General features: G+C 44.2%; 1 protein-coding gene across 5 annotated transcripts in view; it reads left to right on the forward strand.

The window, feature by feature from the left end:
* SLC20A2 (solute carrier family 20 member 2) overlaps positions 1–18958 on the forward strand; it is a 76629-nt gene that overhangs the window by 33060 nt on the left and 24611 nt on the right. For all 5 annotated transcript variants that reach the window (XM_090036798.1, XM_090036801.1, XM_090036802.1 and 2 more), the window contains exons 2-5: positions 617–1169; positions 9507–9647; positions 12013–12098; positions 16081–16177. In XM_090036798.1, the coding sequence (XP_089892924.1) occupies positions 881–1169; positions 9507–9647; positions 12013–12098; positions 16081–16177 (613 nt within the window). In that variant the 5' untranslated portion in view covers positions 617–880. The remainder of the gene's footprint in view (positions 1–616; positions 1170–9506; positions 9648–12012; positions 12099–16080; positions 16178–18958) is intronic.

Here is an 18958-nt window from a genome sequence, read left to right on the forward strand (position 1 = left end):
TGGAGAAAAATCAAACTGCTCCACTGATTGGAAGGCCATGTGACTAAGAGGCTGTAACATTCCTCCTAATCTACACATGAGAGCAACAGCACGTAAATATTTGCAGACATTTTCAAGATTTCTGTAGAGTTTAATGGATAGATATAATTCCTTCTCTCATTAAAGGCCAGATCCTCACCTGCACCGGATGTAAATTGATCGTTTCATGGAGGTAGCTGGAAATGGGCCATCTGGGGCCTCAAAATATGGTTTATATAAGCCAGTTACTTGATACAAGAAACCAAAAAGGATCTTTCCCTTCTCCCTTCCCCCCCCGCCACCCAACCCCTCCCCAACCCCCCCCCCAAACTAATCACACTGTGCAGCTTAAATTAAAAGTATAACCTTTCAGAATGATCAGTATGTTTTTTGGTTACTGATTTTTATGCCAGAACTGTATATTGCTGTGAAGGTGACCTAATTTTAATTTTTTTTTTCTCAATTGCTTTATGGTTCAAAGCATCACATGCCAAAGTTAGATTAGTGGATTTAAATCATTTCTTTACTTCTGAAAGGACACAGTGTTACAAGCTCGGCAGCGTATTTCATTGTTTATATGTTTGTGTTTCTGTTGCAGGACAGCACATCACACTTGTACCAGTTTGGAAGCAAAATATGGAATGTGTTTCACTGCTCGCTGAACACAGCCAAATGAACAGTATTGACAGTAGTTTGAAAATCAGCAGTTAGCAGTTTCTTCACACTACCCAGCACTTTCCAGAGAGAACTCATTGTTTACAAGAAATCTGCTTTACAAATCCGCTAGAGAACCCTCCAGCTTTGTCTATTTAAATATTTGCAAAGGGGAAGCATTTACCTACAAGCACACTTTGGGGGAAAGATGGCGCTGGTTGAGTACCTGTGGATGGTTATTGTGGGTTTTATCATTGCTTTTATTTTGGCATTTTCAGTTGGTGCCAATGATGTTGCCAATTCTTTTGGGACTGCTGTGGGCTCTGGTGTGGTTACTTTGCGTCAAGCTTGTATTTTGGCTTCAATTTTTGAAACCGCTGGTTCAGTATTACTGGGAGCAAAAGTAGGAGAAACAATCCGGAAAGGTATCATTGATGTTAACCTGTATAATAGCACTGTGGATCTGCTGATGGCAGGAGAAGTCAGTGCAATGGTTGGTAAGTACCTTTCATTTTTTTAAGTGATAATAATTGCTTTGGGGAAATCCTTTTCATCAGACATGTTTCTATCATGTTTAAGCATTCCAAGCTTTTGCACCAGCATGTCTGGTTTTACTTTGCAAAGGAGACATGCATTCCTGTTTATGAGTCCATTGTTTTTCCTTTATGTGCACTAATCATTTGCATTTATTTTAATGTTCACAGCTTTTAAGTAAAATCAAAAGGCTTTAGGTAATGAAATTTTCTCAGGGTTACCAAACAACCAATTATCTTATTTGGAAAAACGTGTTAGTAAGTTAATACATTGTTTATGGCTGCAAAAACAAGTCTCAAGACATGGCTGTTAACAGTAAATAACATATTGTTGCAATTATGTCAACCCTACTTTTTTTAATTTCAGGTTTAAGAACAACAGTTTTTTCCCCCCTGAATACAAGTCAGTAACTACACATCTTAAACTGCTGTTGCCCTTACAAAGTCCCACAGGAGAATCAAATAACAAAGGACCCATAGGGTTAAATGCATTAAAAATACTAAAATAAAAACTGAACTGAAAAAAAAAGATTCTGACTTGGTATTTTTATTCCACATCCAAAGATATTGCAAAAGGCAATAGGTCAAAAGCAATATAGGACAAAAGGCAAGTGGTTAGGGGGCCCAATTATATGTTGACCCCACGTACAAGTCAAGTATAACTTTTATGGATTTTTGGAGCCGAAAAAAGATAGACTCTATAATCATAGCAATATAGTACCTTTTCTGAGGATTACCCAAAGCATATTATTATTATTTTTTAAAGAGAAGATTCCCTTTTCATGCATACACAGTGGACAGTAATTAATTATACATTTGTATGAGGGTCATGATATAACTGAAAAGAACAATAAAGTAGGTGGTCACATGCTTCATGTAATTTTAATCCTTCTGACTCATGTTCCCTCATAAAGCTAAAATAGGCTTTGGGTTTTTTTGTTGTTTGTGCCTACCCACATAGCTTTTGTTTGCTTTTAAACTAATCCTCATTTAGAACAAATACTATGTTCAAGGGGAAATAAAATAAATTTCAGAGCATATTCATAGCCTTTCAAAAAAAGCTTTGTGAACTTTGGAGATGTCCGATAAGAATCGGCAGCAAAGGCCATAGGTCAACCACATTAAAAAAATAGTTGGAGAGATCCAGAAGGGGGATTTTATACTGTGGAAGAGAGCATTAAAATGAAGAATCAGCATGAGTCTGTGATGAGCACTCCCTATGCTCTGTCTGAAGCCATGACAGTGCCTCAAAGTTTGGTGAATTCTTTACAGCCCCAGATGTGTGGGGTCATGTAAATCTGTAGGAATATCAGCATAGCTTTGATGCATGGAAAAATTCCATATACCCCTGACACGTGCAGGGATTTTGTCCCACAAAATTCCCTCCTCCTTCCCTTGTACACTCATCTGCACACTTCTTTCTGCCTTATATCTGAGCATCAAGTGCTGGTTTCTCTAAGTACCTGTTGGGTGGCTGTTTTTCATTCGTGTTGGGGGGATAGTAGTCACTCTCTGATACGAAAGCTGGCATTTTCTTGTAGTAGCCAGCAATCACATGGGGTGGCCCTCTGTTGCTGTTGTCACTTCCATGACAACTTGTACGAGGACCAAGTTCTTCAAAGAGGAATATGCTGTCTTTGGCCCTGTGCTTAATTGCTTGTTCCCAGTGTCCTGCAAGTGAATCCCAAATGCCTAATCTGTTCCCTGTGAAGTAGGAACAGCGTCTTTCTCTACATGTGCTAGTACCACTGTACCATATATTTAGCCATGCCTTTCAAAGGGGCTTTTAGCAGTGTTGACATAGCTGCACAAGTTCAAGCTGCTATTTGGTTTGTAATTTGCCTTGCATACTCTGGTTTGAAATTTAAGTGACATGTATCTTTTGACCTTCAGATTCTTAACAATCATGATCATCTTTAGTAGGATGGCTTCATTTTCCTCATTTGTATCTATTTATGACATCCTGATCCGCCAAACCCTGGATCTAGGTAGGGGTGGCCAAACTTCTAAGTATCAAATACTGCCTGCAAAGGCAACGGGCCAAAGCTCAAAGAACACAACTTATTTGCATGTGTATTTACATAAGCCTGTGTGAACTTCATGACCAGTTGCATTCCCATCCTCCGGTGATGGCATTAAGGACAAATTCCATGTTTTAAATCTCAGAATTAATCAAAGCTCGCAAACCGCAAAAGCTGTTTTTCTTTCCTTTTCTCTCCCCAGACTTTCTTCTTTTCTCTAGTGATACCACTTACTTTGTTAACATTGTTCTCTCCCGGCTTTTATCGGATTTTGTTTACCTTTCTCTCTGTCCCTGTGTGTGTGTGTGTCTCTCTCTTTCTGGGCAGGCTTTTGTAACAGGTATTCACCCCTTCTCTGAAACATTGTGGACTGTTCCTTACCACAATCGCACTATTGTCCACCGGGCCGGCTTTAGGATTTTGAGGGAGGTCAAATGAAATAACTATTCAAGGCACCCCTAAATGCACAAGGAGGAGCAGACAGATGGTGGGGTCCCTGCAGGAACTGTGTGGATTTGTTGCCTAACCTGGGATTTGCCTAGCTGCCCACTCTTACAGGATTGTTTCACTGGGCTGTGTTCCAGACAGTCAGGAGGTTTGGGCACCGTTGGCATCTAGGCTGTGTTCTGGTGAATTTTGGTACTAGTGTAACATTTAATCAGGAGTTACAATATCCCCATGAAGTGCATAACTTTTACCCCAGCGCTATTGATAGGAATCCAAGACGGACAGTAGGTGACCTCACTAAGGGTGTACAGAGAGACGGTGGCAGAGCTGGATTGCTGACTTAAAAGAGTTTTTTTGCTGTCAATCCTGTCCTCAGTTCACTGTTCAAGGCAGCCTGTCACACTGTGAGGACTCCCTGCTGCCACACTGAAGGCACAGTAGCCATTCCCATCTCTGGCACCTTTAGTTACTTTTGCTCTGGCTCTCTTACCCTCTCCTGAATGGTGGTGCTAAAATAAGGGCCCTTCTCTCACCCTATATTTTCATTGCCACTTTGGGACAGCTGTGGCAGGCCTTGCCTTTATTGCCCCTGATTTATCAGCAAGGGATCAGAGTATTTGGATTATTTAAAAAAAAAAAAATCTTTGCATAATTCATAAGTTTGTCTGTGACTCGCCTATCTGGTCTTTCCACAGACTCTACCACATGACTTCTCATCCACTGCACAGCCCACATGCTGGCTGCAGAGGTTTTTAAGTTCATCTATTCTTATTTTAGTGTAGGGCAAGAGAAAGCTATAAATTACAGAGCAGGTGCTCCTTGGTTTAGCTAGGGTTTCCAAGAGGGGTAGGAGTACCAGTTGTTTTGGGACAGAGTCCCAGAAGAGATTAGTTTTACGTAGTGCTTGACTTCCAAATGGAGCTGTGTGCAGTGCTAGTGGATCACTGTAGTAAGACTGAGTAGCTCTTTCTCTGAGTGGGAAATGTGATCATGCAAAAACTAGTTTAGAGTGATAAAACCCTGTTCAAACCAGTCTGTCAAGTGTTTTTTTCAAAGTATACCTTGGATTGTCCTGTTATGTTGACAAACAGGATGTCAAACTTGTCAGCATGGTCAGTCTCAGCTAGAACTTCCTAATAAAGACAAATTTGATGTTGATTTGGGTGTTCCTGACTTTAGTATAAACATGCTTTTTTCCATCCCTAGCTTTCAGAGCTATCGTGGTTCTGGTCTTTCCTCCAGAATCATTCCCAAAAGAATACCCTGGAATACTGAGCTTCCCTCCTCCCACATACAGCCCCTTCCCTCTTCACCTGTAGAAAATACCCCAGTCTCCCCTCTGCTGAGACTGGCAGGGCACCTTGCCCTCCAGAATATCTGGCACCATTGCCTCAGAAAACAAGAATTCATTAGTTGCTGGCTACTCACCACAAATGCAGCTCCAGGCCATCTGATTAGGTAAAGCTTTGATGCAAGAGACCAAGGCAGAAAGTACTAAAAGAGGTCCAGCAGCTTTCTGTATCTGTCGCAGCCCAGAACTTCCCATACTTTAGAAGCAGAGACAGGGATTCTGGTTGCCAGTACATGCTCAGTGGCTTTTTTCCTGCTGCAAAGTCCTTTGCGAAGCTCTTGGCACACACTGCAATATTTCAGAAGAGGTTGGTGCTCTTCAGGCTGCAGTTAGTGCTTCTTGGCCAAACGGGACAGTCTGGTTTTGATGCAGAATTGAGAATTAGTTGAACTTTCGTCAGTGCCATAGCTCTGTACCATCATTTCAACAATTTCAGCCAGCAGGGCAGCAGCACGTTAGAGGAATTAGAGTGAGGCAGTTGTAGGGCTTCTCTGATGATAAATATCCATCCACCAAGCCAGGAACGTCACCGTGATGCTTCTATGTATCCTCCTCTTTGCAAAGCTGCTCAAGAGTAATAGACTTGAGCTACAACTCACCAAGCAGTCTACAAAAACCACTACTGACAAACACCTGGGTCAAGACCTCCTTTGCACCCACCCCAGCACACAGGGTAGCTATGCTTTGGCACACAATGTTTAGCCTCCATTTAAAATATTTTTTAAAAGTTAGAGAGTGAAGGAGGAAGAAAGACAGCTAGTGACATTTGACAGGATTTTATTGCAGGTGTTTTGGGGTTCCTGGCTTGTGTCAAACCAGAAGCAATTTGAGGGGAATCAGACCCTCTTTTTTTTTTTTTTTCTCCCTATCACTAGCATTGCCAGTCTGCGCTGTGGCCCTTCACCAGGTCATGGAGACAGAAGAAGAACAGCACTTTGAGATGTCCTTATATGGAAGGGATTATGGGGCTGGCTGGCTTTTGCACTGCAACTACCAGGTTGTCTTAGTTCAGATGGTTTATGTTTGGGAAGAGCTAGTTAGTTTTAGGTCTGAAAGCTCCTTTCCAAATTATTATTTACTTATTCCAAAGCCTTACATATCCCTGCCAAAACTGGGCTGCCATTGTGGTGGCCACTGAGCAAATATAGTTAGTATTTTGGAGCAGAAAGTTTCTCTGGCAGTCCAGTGAAGCAAGAATGCTAAAAAATAATAGACAGCATGCTGACAATGTTGAATATATGTGTCTTGTTACATTTTTTAGACTTGCACATAATTCTCTTGTACACACCTTGTTGGAGAAGTGTCTGCTGTTTTAGGCAAGCTAATCTATTAAAAGACCTTTTGAACCCCTCTGTTGGCAGATGTGTGTCTCAGGTATGTTTGAGTAGCCCTTTATTAAATTCTGTCTTGTTTTCCGTGTCAGAAGAATGGGAGAAAATTACCACTGTCTCAGGTGGTTCCCTATGACAGCCCAAATGACCTGACACTCACTTCATGGCTGCCTCTGAGACCTTCCTTACTCGCTGGATACCCTGGCAAGAGAGCAGATTCTTCTGCACTGCCCTGAACAAAAAAAATCCACACGGACTATTTAATGGATGAAGAATTTTTGCCTTTTTGAAGAAATAAGTTCTTGTTTCTCCAGGTGGACTGATATTTCAGGGCGTCAGGAGTATCACCGTGTTTGTCAAAGAAGCTGGATTCTTTTAAGGGCCAGTGTGCTGCACAGCAGGCCTCAAGCAGCACCTCTAACTGTTCTACAATCTGTATTAAAAGAACCACCTCTGCATATTGAACTGGTCAGAAACCTGGGGCCAAGAGGAACCACCCTTTCTCAGCAGGGATGTCTTTTGTCTTTTTAGCTGCTGTTACCATTGGGGAACCTAATTACAAGCTTGTCTTACACAGGCAAACACTTAAGTAGCCCCTGGAAGAAGATGTTTTTGCTGTGTGCCCTATCCCCTAGCAAGGTGGCTGGGTACATTTCTGTAGTGAGGAATTTTTTCCAGTTCCAAAGATGCTAAGGTATCAGTCCCTTGAGGAGTCTCTCCTTGATGGGGTGCTGGTCCCAGGCCATGCTCCATATCCTGGGAGTGAGACAGTCCTTGGCCAGCCTAGATTGACTGCTTCCTCTCTTTGATCAGCAAATGGGGCAAGAAGACTGAGGACCACAACTTTCCATGGACAATAGAGCATCCAGCTAGGAAAAGTCATCCCTTGATCTGTTGGGGAAAAGGCTAGGTTTTTCTTGTTTCTGTGCAGCCTGAGTAAAGGACTCCCCACAAACCACCATGGTCTCTGCCACTGAGCAACAAGCTTGTCCAATGCTTAACCTGGAGCCCTTCACTCCTTAGGCTAACGTGGACCCAATCTGAGAGAGAGACCCAGTCAACAAAGATCTAGTCACTCTGTAGCCACCAGAGAACATGAGTTAAAACCCAGATGGAGGTATTCAGGGGCTGACAGTCTAAGCTAGAAGACATCTATGTGAAAGTGAACCCAGAAAGCTGCCTTTGTAAGGAGACATGAGCCCAGTGTTTGGAGATGTGCCCAGATTATGACTCTGATTGCTTGCATCAACCCAGGCAACCTGGCATTCTCGATTGCTTAATTACACCTGCAAGAAAAATGACCTCTTTTACCTGGGGACCAGACCTGTGACATGCATCTCTTTCACCACCCAACCCTCTCCTTTCAGGAAAGCTTTGCTTTCTGAATAGAGATTGCTTCTTTCTTTGCCTTTCTTTCTGGATGGCTGTATCTTGCAGACAGTGTGCTGTGGAGGAAATGACAGATGGCTTTTGGGTCTACCAGAGATATCTGAGATGGATAAAGAATTCAGTCGGACTGAGCTAACGGGTTTGGTGTCCTGTGAAGCCAACATATGCAATATAATGCTCTTTAACCCCAGCCTTGAGTTCAGTGAAGTCACCTACTCTCAAGATGTAACCTGTTGACACATTTGCTCCACCCATTCCTTTTCTCACTCTCACCCTTTTCCAAATCCTTAAACTCGACTCCCTCTTCAACTTCCTGCCATTTCTCTTGAGCATGCAGTTTATTCCCATTGCCTTCCTCTCTTCTAATGCTTTGTGTTGCAGTCATTCTCAGACTATTCCATACCAGGCCTTCCCTGGTGCCCTCCACCCATTTAGTAGTATAGGAAGGATAGTCTCTTAAGCCTTGTCCACAAACTGCAAGATGAGAATCTGTGGCTTCCTCTGCCTTTGGATTCAAGTGTTCAGAACAAACCTGTGATGATTGATGATGTTTTCAGCGATGGCAGAGCCACATTCAACAGGAAAAATCCTTATATTATCTTTGAGTTCAAATGAGCAACTTGAAACTTTGCCATGTGAAAACCAGCAATGAGTGGAATAGGAGCTGCCAATGCAGAGTGCCCTTTTTGTTCTAAAAAATAGCAGAGGTGGTGCTAAGGTGCTTAACTTTAATGAAGTTCATGACGTCTACACTGTTAACCATTTTTCCCCAGCTACTGTCTTGATTGCCACTCATGCTGGTGAATAGGGAATGGAATGTGTTTGTTGTTTTATGAATTGAGCAAGTTGTCAGTCCAGAAAGCAATGGAAGAGGAATCTTGTCTAGTGACTGGGATCTTCAACTTGACCTATCAGCATGAATGTTCTGTTCCTGTACCCAGTCACTTCCATGCACTGTATATCTTTATCGTCCTTTTATTCTTTGGTCCCCATTCTAATTCTCTATGTCTCTACCTTACCACTCTTACCCAACAAAAAAAAATGTTGCACTTCCTCTCCAGGCCAGAGTGCAAATTTGGGGCAGTGCTTTGTTGCCTCGTGAATGGGTATTTCAGTGCAAGGGCATTGCATCCATTAGGGTTCTTAAAGTACCATCACGCTCTGCTGCCAAGCGGCCTTGCTGCCACAAGATTTGAGACTAGGAGCCTGCCAAACTTATTAACCAGACCTTGTGTGCCTCTACCTTGTATACTTAAGGGTTCCACTAGCTATTGCCGAGAGCAAGATTATCCAGAGCTGCCACTTCTCTGCTTGTTGCACAGTTTGATTTGTTTGTGATTAGTCAGAACTGAACCGACGGGTTGTAAAAATGAAAAGTCTACCAAAAATAGTGGAACTGTAGCAAAGCAGTTCTGTACCAACTCTATCACATCAGCAGGAGCTGGATGAAAGGAAGATGTCTGAATCAAACATAAACCTATTCTATACATTATAGAAATTAGAGGTGTCAGCAAAACTGAATTGCAGGGAAATGCAATGAGCAGAGTTACTTGTTAAGTTTTTTGCCAGTATTTCCTGAATGTGAACAAAACTTTCCTTATGAAGTCTTTATTATGTGCACAGGGCGTAGGCTGCCCTGAGAGAAGAATGTGAGCATGTGGTTAAGAAAGCTATCGCATTACATTGTTGTTATCTCATTGCTGTTGATGTTATCTTTCCTTAGAACTGATATTTTTCTCTTTTTCCCCCCTTCAATTTCTAGGTTCTGCTGTTTGGCAGCTGATTGCATCTTTCTTAAAACTCCCCATATCTGGGACCCATTGTATTGTGGGTGCCACAATTGGATTCTCACTTGTTGCCATTGGTACCCAGGGCGTTCAGTGGATGCAACTTGTCAAGATTGGTAATTGACATTTCCTTTTATACGTGAGGGTATGTGGAAAAGTGTCTGTAGACTAACAAAAGCTTGTTTTGTTCCAGCAACAATGCTTTCACAACTATCATGCACCGTATTTAAGTTGATCTTTCCCTCCAATCCTGGTGTTCAGAAAATGTACGTCATGCTGGGCCTCTGGAAACAGCCCCAATGCAGAGGTACCCAAGCAAGCACAGGCACCAGAAGCAGGAAAAGTGGCATTATTGAAAACAAATCCTGCTTTCAGCAAGGCTCGGCAGTATTGGCTAGCAGCCACAGCCATGGTCCTCTGGCTGCCTGCTCCAAAGAGGAAAAAGGTTGGCATACAATAGCCACTTCCATCAGAGGACCTGCTCCCAGGATCTAGACAGGCTATGGAGGGGCCCATTCTGCATGGCATTTTGCACACATCACAACCTGAGTTGTCAAATATACAGCCCAAGGAGCCCTGCTGTCTGGCCCCTGGTGCTACCCCTGGGTCTGAGACCCACATGGGGCATAGCGCAAGCCTGTGGTGTGGTTCACTGGCCAGATTCAGCCCACAGATGCCCTCCCCTTGCCCCCTCCTTCAGCATACCTGACCTGGCAGCTGGGCCAACCAGTCTGGGACCCGCACTGTGCAGTATGGATCCCAGAGTGGCCAGACTAGGCATGGCATGCAGCACAATCTGGCCAGAGCAGCGGTCACACTGCATGTGATGGCTGCCTTGGCTAAACACCCAATCTAAACTTTGTTTCTATAGAGAAGTCACTTGCATACCATGCAGCTTTTGCACAATTAGAATGATATGTATTTTTAATTCAGCTGAAAGTAAAACAGCTTTAAAGAAAGCTTGAAATGACATCAGTGTCAACTTGTTCTTAAAATCAATGATCGCAAATAATGAATGGTGGTGGGTGGGGCTTTCAAAAGGGCTTCACAACAGTACCCTACCTCTGCTTCCACTGAAGTCAATGGAAATTTGGTCAGTGCTGTCAGTAAAAAGTTATTTTTCAAAATGTCATCAGTAAAAAGTTGTCTCTCTTTTAATGACCTAACCAGAAGTCAGATCACAGCAGCTGTAAGTTGCTGCAACTTTTCACATAACTAGGTCGAGAAGGACAGGTCCTTGTGTCTGCATAGTATCTTGTTGATATCTTGTTGTTCCATGGGGGTGGAGGGGTCTGGTCACTGCATTTTGATTCCCAGCATGTACCACAAATTATTTTAAAGAAGTAGTTCTCCTGTGGGATGCAGTTACTATTATTCCAGAAAAAATTTGGAGTGTGATTTTTGAGTAGCTCTTTAACATTAGTGAAAATTGCATTGACTTCAGTGGGAGCAGATCCAGACAGGGTACAGCAGTGAAGCCACACCCTTCTTTCAGACCATGTTGCTGAAGCTGTAGCTGGAGACTTTTTTTAAGTCCCCAAAGCAGGTAAGAATCCTGTTATCCCTGGTTCAGCCCCCTTCTCTGGACCCCTCCCTTCCACTCTGTCCTCAGAGGTACATCCCCTCCCCTGCCATTTGCATGGTCCCCTGCCTCCTGCTGCCACTGTCCTTGGCTGAACCCAGCTGCAGTGGCTCTGGAGGTCCTCCCCACCATGAACTGAATTGGGACAATTGTGGTTTGGGAGGGTTGTTAGAGGAGATGCTCTGGAGCCATTGCAGCCGGGCTCAGCAGGAAACAGCAACAGTGGCGGCAATGAATGGGTTCCCCTGCCTTATGCTTGCTTCTAGGCTGGTAGAGAGAACACCTGGGGGACCAGGCAGGGTGAAGGTACCTTCACTGCTGCTGCTACTACTGCTGTTCCTGGCTGAAGTAGGGCAGAAGCTGCTCTGGAGGCCCCCTGCTCCTGTATCAGCCAAGGATAGTGACAACAGCAGCATGTGAGAGCTCTGTTGGGCAACAGGCAGGGAGGGGACATGCTGCTGAGAATGAAAGAGAAGGGAGGGAGTGCCAGGAATGCAGGGGGAGATGGGATTCTTACCTGCATGGAGCACATAACAAAAAATAAAAAGTCCCTGATGCTGTTCCCATGGCATCATCTGTCTGCACCAGTGGGGGACAGGAAGCTGGGAGCAGGGATGCAGCCATCACTGCAGCACTGGTCACTACTCCCACACTCCCCATCACAAAATCCTGGATCTGCCCATGGAGATAAATAAAGCCAGTGTCGAATACTTTTGAATATCCTGTCTTTTGAGCAAGCCCAGTCTCTGGAATATCAATATCAGTTGTGCAAGAATCACCATAAATGTTTTGTTTTTTGTTCATTGGTTGTTTTTCTATATGAGAAATTCTTTCTTCCTTAATTACATGGGATGTTGCCATTTATCAGCTGTTGTATCTATTTTTCTGTTTTTGTTCAGTGGCCTCTTGGTTTATTTCCCCACTGTTGTCTGGCCTGATGTCTGGAGTGCTCTTTGTGCTGATCAGATACTGCATCTTAAACAAGGTAAGGAATTTGCTACTCTACACTGCAGCGAGTGCTTGGGGTGACATGACGTGTGCATGGCTGCATGTTATTTAACTGTTGACATTTCCATGGCTTCTTTTTTTGAGAGAGCCTGAGTACCCAGTACTCCAACTAAAGCTGCAGCTTCTTTTAGAGCCCACAACATAAGAAGCGTTCCAGGCATAAATGAGTTTATATGTTTTAATATATACTCTACTTGACTGGGACATGACCCCCTGCAGATGGCTGTTTTATGAGCCCTTATTTAAAACTGATTTTGCACAATCATAGCCAATGGTAATGAATGCTGTTAAAGCAGGAGGGTGCTAGCAAAATCACTGTATAAAAGGCGTGACTTTAGTGGTGTCAGGTAATAAAACAGTGTTTAACCAGGCAATTAACAGGTGTGAAATTCTAAATACTGGTCTCCCAAGGCACATATGTCAAAGAAAGCTTGAGGAAAATATTTTCCTTAGTATTCAAGAGGTTAATCACCAGTTTCAGTGTCCTCAGCCAAGAGTGGAAATGTTCAGGAGCCTTTAAGTCAGATAGTTCTAAGTCAGGGGTTTTCAACCTTTTGTAACAAGTGGTACCCCTTCTGTCTCAAAGTTTCAGCTCATGTATCCTTTATATTTTTTCTTGGTTTTAATGCTACCATTAACAAGAGGGAAGGAAGGGGCTGAGGGGAGGCAGATTGAAGCCCCAGTGGTAAAGAAGGGAATGGGGCTGGGGCATGGGCAGGAGCTGCACAGCCAGGGCAGGGCGCAGGACAGCTACGAGCGGCTCATGCAGGGAGGGGAGGGCAAGGGTGGGGGTGCATCTCCTGCTGCTGCATGCACCCTGGGAGGGCATGGGGGGCGAAGTGCCCTCTGGTTCTGCACATGGGGCAGGTCAGGGCAGGCTGCCACTGCAGGCTGGTGCTGGGATGGTACTGGGCTTTTCCTGGCAGGGGGCTCAGCTGAGCTGTGCTTGGGGCAGGCTGCAGCAGCACTGGGAAGGGGAGTCATGGGGGTGGGGGGGCCACAGTCAATTTTGGGATGTCTGCAGCCCACCCTCGCCCTGCACACAGATCTGGGGGCACACACCCTCCCCTATGCCCTCCCGGGGTGTATGCAGCACTGGGAGCCACCCTCCAGCCCCTGCACCCATTGGACAAACCACAGCCCTGTCCTGAGCCTCACCCCAGCTGTGTGTAGCCCATGCCCCTGCCCTGGTCCCACTCCCTCCCTCGCCACTGGGGCTTCGATCTGCCCCTTCCACGACTCTTCTCCCACAACAGACTTATCAGCTGGACCTGCCTGCTCTCCATGCTACTTTCTTAGCCACCTGTATGCTGCGCCATGGCTGCACGCATGCACAGGGCATTTATTGGCCACATTAGCCAAAAAAAGCCCATTGCCAATAGCCAACTTTCCTTACATCGGTGCCAATCCAATATAGGGCCAATGCACTTCTATAAAACAGTATTTTTTATTATCCATTCTGCATATCCCATGGGGCATGTCCCCGGTTCACAACCACTGCTCTAAGTTATCAACCTTACCAGAGGATCTGTGTTGATTTGCAAGCCAGCAGACTTGGGAAGACAGAAGGCCCTTTATCATTTTTTTTCCTTCTTTCTCATCCCTCTCCATCCATCACAGCCAAACAGGAAAGCAATACATGACAAAGGCCCTAAAATGAGAGACACCAAAATAGCAGTCATGCTGGAAATTTAAATGGATGTGGTATAAATAGCCCTTTCTGTAACCTCAGCTTCATCATTCATTATTTCTGATGTAAATAAACATGTACAATGAAGTGTGGTGGAGGGGAGCTTCCAAATTTGTCTAGAGCATAGGGAACATGGGATTAAAGTGATTATTGTTCCATGAAAGGATGGCCACATCAAGCTATTTGGTATCCCTAACCATCACTTTTATCGTAAGTTTTGGAAATAAAATGCAAACAGCATATCAAGTGCAGCAGAAAATTGGTGTATTTAAGGACTCAGAAGTCAAAGATAAGAATCAATTTGCAACCTAACCTCAGCCCATTGTGCGTTCATATTATGATAGGGTCTTCAGAAATACAATAGCCTGGTTTTGGACAGCTTTGGATATGTGTGAGTGGCAACTTGTGCTACTTGATGTACATAACATAAGAGTCATTCTTCAAGTATGTCTCAAGATGGATCCCAGTATAGATGCACATATGCACACAATCCCAGAATTTACTTTAAATGGCAGTGTCCACTTGGGCTACACTTGTGTCCTGTGCTCCCTAATGCTCCTTTACCAGATCATAAAGGGTGAAGTGGCTTTCTCCCTTTCTTAGATTTGTCAGCATCGGCATGGAGAGTCTGCAATTCCAAGCCATTCTGGCTGGTTTGCCTTTCACACCTTTTGAGAGAGCAAAATAGTGATGGTCTGGTCTCCAGTCTGACCCTGAGGTGCTATTAATTGAGAATCCTACCTGACCACCCCCTCAGTTCCCTTCCTAGCCTTCTTCCTGAAGCCACACTTGATACTGAGAAAAAAGAAATTATATTCTTTGGGTGTAGTCCAGCACTTTCCTCTGCTACCGTAAATGGGCCAAGTTCTTCCCACTTCTGCTGGCCCCATCCAGCTCATCTAAAGGCCAAGATGTCTCAGAAAGAATCTTGAAGTAGAACACAGTTAATTTCCACCTGCTGCCAGTGGGATGTGAGCCTCTCCCTCTGAGCAACGAGGCACACTTGGCAGGGCCCAAGCAGCCCCCTTAGCCTGTGTCGGGAGTGTTCCAGTCTCTGCAATTTGCCAGACAGCCATGTCAAGCAGCCTGCTAACTTTTGTTAAACATTATGTGCTTGATGTGGCAGCCAGGTCAGATGCTGAGTTTGTGCAAACAGCACTTCAGTCTCTTCTTGACAGACTGACTGACTGCAAATTGAACTCCTCCCTCCTGCAGTCACAAGAGGATACTGCTTATCAGCCACTTACACTGGGATGCACACTGACACATTATCACAGAAAAAAGGTGGCTACTTACCCTTTGGTAACTATGACTTGAGATGTAGTCTTTGCAAGTCCCCAGGAATCAACCTCAGGGTGTGTGTTTCAGAGCCCTCAGCTGCAAGGGAGTTGAGGGGTTTATGGCTGTCCTACCCTGCATGTCCTCAAGGAAACGCATGCACAGCCCTGACAGGCAGACACTGCTGTTCAGAAATGCCTCCATTCCTATACTCAGTTACTGTGGAGTTATTAAGTGCTTTTACAGCAGTCGGCATTCTGCTGAGGCACGTAAGATTTTAGAGTGAAATGGTTCATATTAAGCTCATTTTGGATCTTCTTGTCAATCTGCTATTCCTCCTTGATACAATTTTAATATCTTAATTCTTGAAAAGCCTTTGTTAACTGATGGAAACACTCCTTGTTCACTTCAGTTTAAGCTACAAGGTTAGAAACAAGCTCTTACAAGTCACAGGAGAGGTGGTATGGTAGTAGCTGGCGACCCCATTGTGCTAGGCAATTATTGCATAAATGTGGTAGGAGAGGGTCCCCGCCTCAAAGAGCTAGCAGTACAAATAGACAGGACAGATGAAGGGTGGGAGGGGAAACCTGAGTGCAGAGAGAAAGTGGATTGTTCTAAGCAACCACAAGCCAGGAATGAAATCGGGGACTCCTTACTCGCAGTCCACTACCCATCCACAGCACAATGCTGTGTTCTGTTTCTGCATCCTTCTCCATCTGGTTACTTTGTTGAGATGTTTCCCTAAGATGTTGCCACATGTGTAACAGCAGGAACCCATGCAAATAATCAAATCCTTTCCTCAGCAGCTCTCCAGAGCACCTGTGCTGAAGTGTGAGGAGTCGCATGGTTGGAAATAAGGGAAGAAGATTCACCCACCTACTATGGACATAGCGATATGTGAATGTCCCTTACCATTTCTCAGTTTTGATGCTTATGAGTAGAACAAACTCATGTAATTAACAAGCCTTTGTCTTTCCTCGTTATTCTGCAGGAGGACCCCGTGCCCAATGGTCTTCGGGCACTTCCCGTGTTCTATGCTGCTACCATAGCGATTAACATGTTTTCCATCATGTACACAGGGGCACCAGGTGAGTAGACTAGAAAGAAATTATTGTAGCATCGCACATGAATGCTCATTTTGTATTTGCTAGTAGGTAATGAATGATGTGCACTGTTGAACTTTATGCTTGGTTTAATTTCTCTGTTAACAGGCATAGGATCAGAATCCTTTCATGTCCTACAATCTTAGTGGTTGCCATGTTTTTTAAAAATAGAGATTTCTTTTTCTCTCTTTGGATCAACCAGTCTTTAGAGCATCTGTTCAGTAGAGGCTTTTATTTTTTCATCTGTACAGAGGAGAGCAAGTATAGAGCTGTTAAGTGGGACTTCTTCAGAGGCAGCACTTGACCATCCAGATACTTAGAGTATCTGGCCCAAGCAGAGTGCTTCAGTATCTCTACTGCTGCCCATAAGTGAAAGTGCTGCGGATCTTTTAACTGAAGTTAGCGGGACAGATTCTCAGTCAGTGTGAAGTGACATTGCTGAGGATCTGGCCTAATGCATTGCTACATTTATTGCATTTTTTCCTTTAATCTACCACATCAAAAGGATTGGGGAAGTTCTAGCTATCAATGTGGTACCACACTTCCCTCTGTATTCATCATGACTCAGAAAGAACAGTGCACAGCATTTTCAGAACTACAGCTTTGTTTATCTGGGCGGCTCACAACAGGGCGGCTTCACACCGCTGCTATGGACAGTGAAAGCGGGTGGCCCTTGTTCCTGCACCTGCTCCTTGCCGCCCCCACAAGATGTCTCTTGTCACCCAGAAGACAGGAGAGCTCTCTGTCTTACACAGTCACAGGGGAGAAGGGAGTGTGACAAAATGCAGGAAGGGGTTGACCTGCCTGCCACTATAGCCACTGGCCCCAGCTAAGCCCAGCACCCTAGACCGATGGGGAAAACCAGGGAGGTCCGACCAGAGTGGGCTCCAGAACAGGGGCCACCCACTACCACAGCTGTCTTCAACAGAGCCCAACACCCTATGCAGCTTATCCCCACAACCCCTGGCTGAAGCTGTTATGGGGCTCCCCTTGCACCCAGGTCAGCCAGGGGAAGCAGCAGAGATGGGCAGGTCCCAGGTCTGCCCTCCTCCCTCCCTGCTCCCCCCGGCCCTAACCTTCTGCACCTTTCCCTGCCCAAGTCCCTCCTCCTGCCCATATTCCTTGCTGGCTCTGGAGCTCCATCCACCCCTTGTCCCCATCCCTGCCAAGATCTGAAGGGCAGCATGCCAAACCCACTTTTATTGAATTCTAAATCCGCCTATGGCTCTAAATTATTGCAACTATATACATAGAACAAATGTACAGTTGTCCACCTAAATTATTAGACTCTGGCCATTCAACTGTTGTTCTTACCACATTATCACTCATTGAGGGCATGACTAGACAATACATTTACATTTGATGTTAAACTGGTACAAAAAGAAGAGCAGTGAGATAACGCACATCTTAAGCCAAGGTAACTTTTGTGAAATCAGGGGAGCATTACCCTTGAAAGAATCTGAGGTAAAACACCTCTGGTTTAATTTTTTTTCTGTCACTGCCCATCCTAGGGAAGCCTGTTTGCTAAAGGCTTCTCAGACACATACTGTGTGAGCTACTCCAAGATAGCTGCATGTTTGTCTATTCCTGATCCCAGTGCTTTCTACATCAGCATCCCAAATCAATGTAAATAACACTGGGAAATGTCTTTTTGTACCAGTGCCCTGGGATGAATGGGCAGTTCACATCTCAAAGTTTTCATGACAGGCTGCTGAATATAAGCCTCTGAATGTAATATATTAACATAATTTAAAGGGCTAAAATGTCACTTAAAAAAATCCCCAGAAATGTATTTTCTATGGAATCTGTATGTGTTGGCTGTGCCAGGTAGATGTATATTGTGATCCACGTAGTTGACAGCACTGCACCATGGAAATCATATGACAAACATTGTTGGGGAAATGGTCGTGCTGAAGGGGATGTGGATGGACAGTACCATAGCTACTCCCTGTTTTTAAAACCTTTTCCTTGCTTGGTTTGGTCCATGCACTACTTTAGAGAGAATCAGTTGGTCAGCCAACTTTTTTCGCTCTAGTCCTGTTCAAAATGTGTATAAAAGCAAAATGAACTTAGGAATAATCTTCATGTCTTTTCCTGTTTCAGGTTATTGCTTTCTAAAATAAGTAATGAAGGGAATGGTCTGTTTTAGAAATGCACAGCAAAATAAAAATGCATCTCCAAGGCTGATGTATTATAAATGTTTACATATATGCATAAATGAAATGTGTAGGTGTTTCCCTTGGTTTCAAGTTAAGTGTGCACACCTGTGAAAAATCAGGATTCCAAGTATTTTTTTTGCCTTTTAAGGCCTGATCCTGAAAATCCTAATCATATGATTAAGTGCAGTTTGTATGGGGAACACATTGACTTCCATGGGTTTACTCATGGGCGTAAGGGTTGCACGTGTAGAGTATTGCAGAATCAAGACCTGACTTCACTACGTACTTGGTTGGCTTGTTAAGCTTTTGAAGTATGCAGATAGAGTTAGGTTAAAGTAAACCTCAGGTTTCATTGACCAAAACCAAGGTCAAGTAAATATTTACTTTTGCAGACAGCACATTTCAGCTTACATCAGGATATGAAGTCATTATGAAATTGCTTCAGCACCAGCAATATTGATTGGAATTTTGCCACTGACTTTGTCAGGGGCAGGGGCTGAACTAACAGGCATGGCTGCTGAGAACCTGAGGACCCATCTTTAACTGGATGCATGTCAGCTTAGGCCCTCAAATACCCCAGTATGCTCATGCACAAGGCAGCGTTATC

Source organism: Crocodylus siamensis, chromosome 2 (genome assembly GCF_052110815.1).
Source record: "Crocodylus siamensis isolate JL-2025a chromosome 2, ASM5211081v1, whole genome shotgun sequence".
Taxonomy (NCBI): domain Eukaryota; kingdom Metazoa; phylum Chordata; order Crocodylia; family Crocodylidae; genus Crocodylus; species Crocodylus siamensis.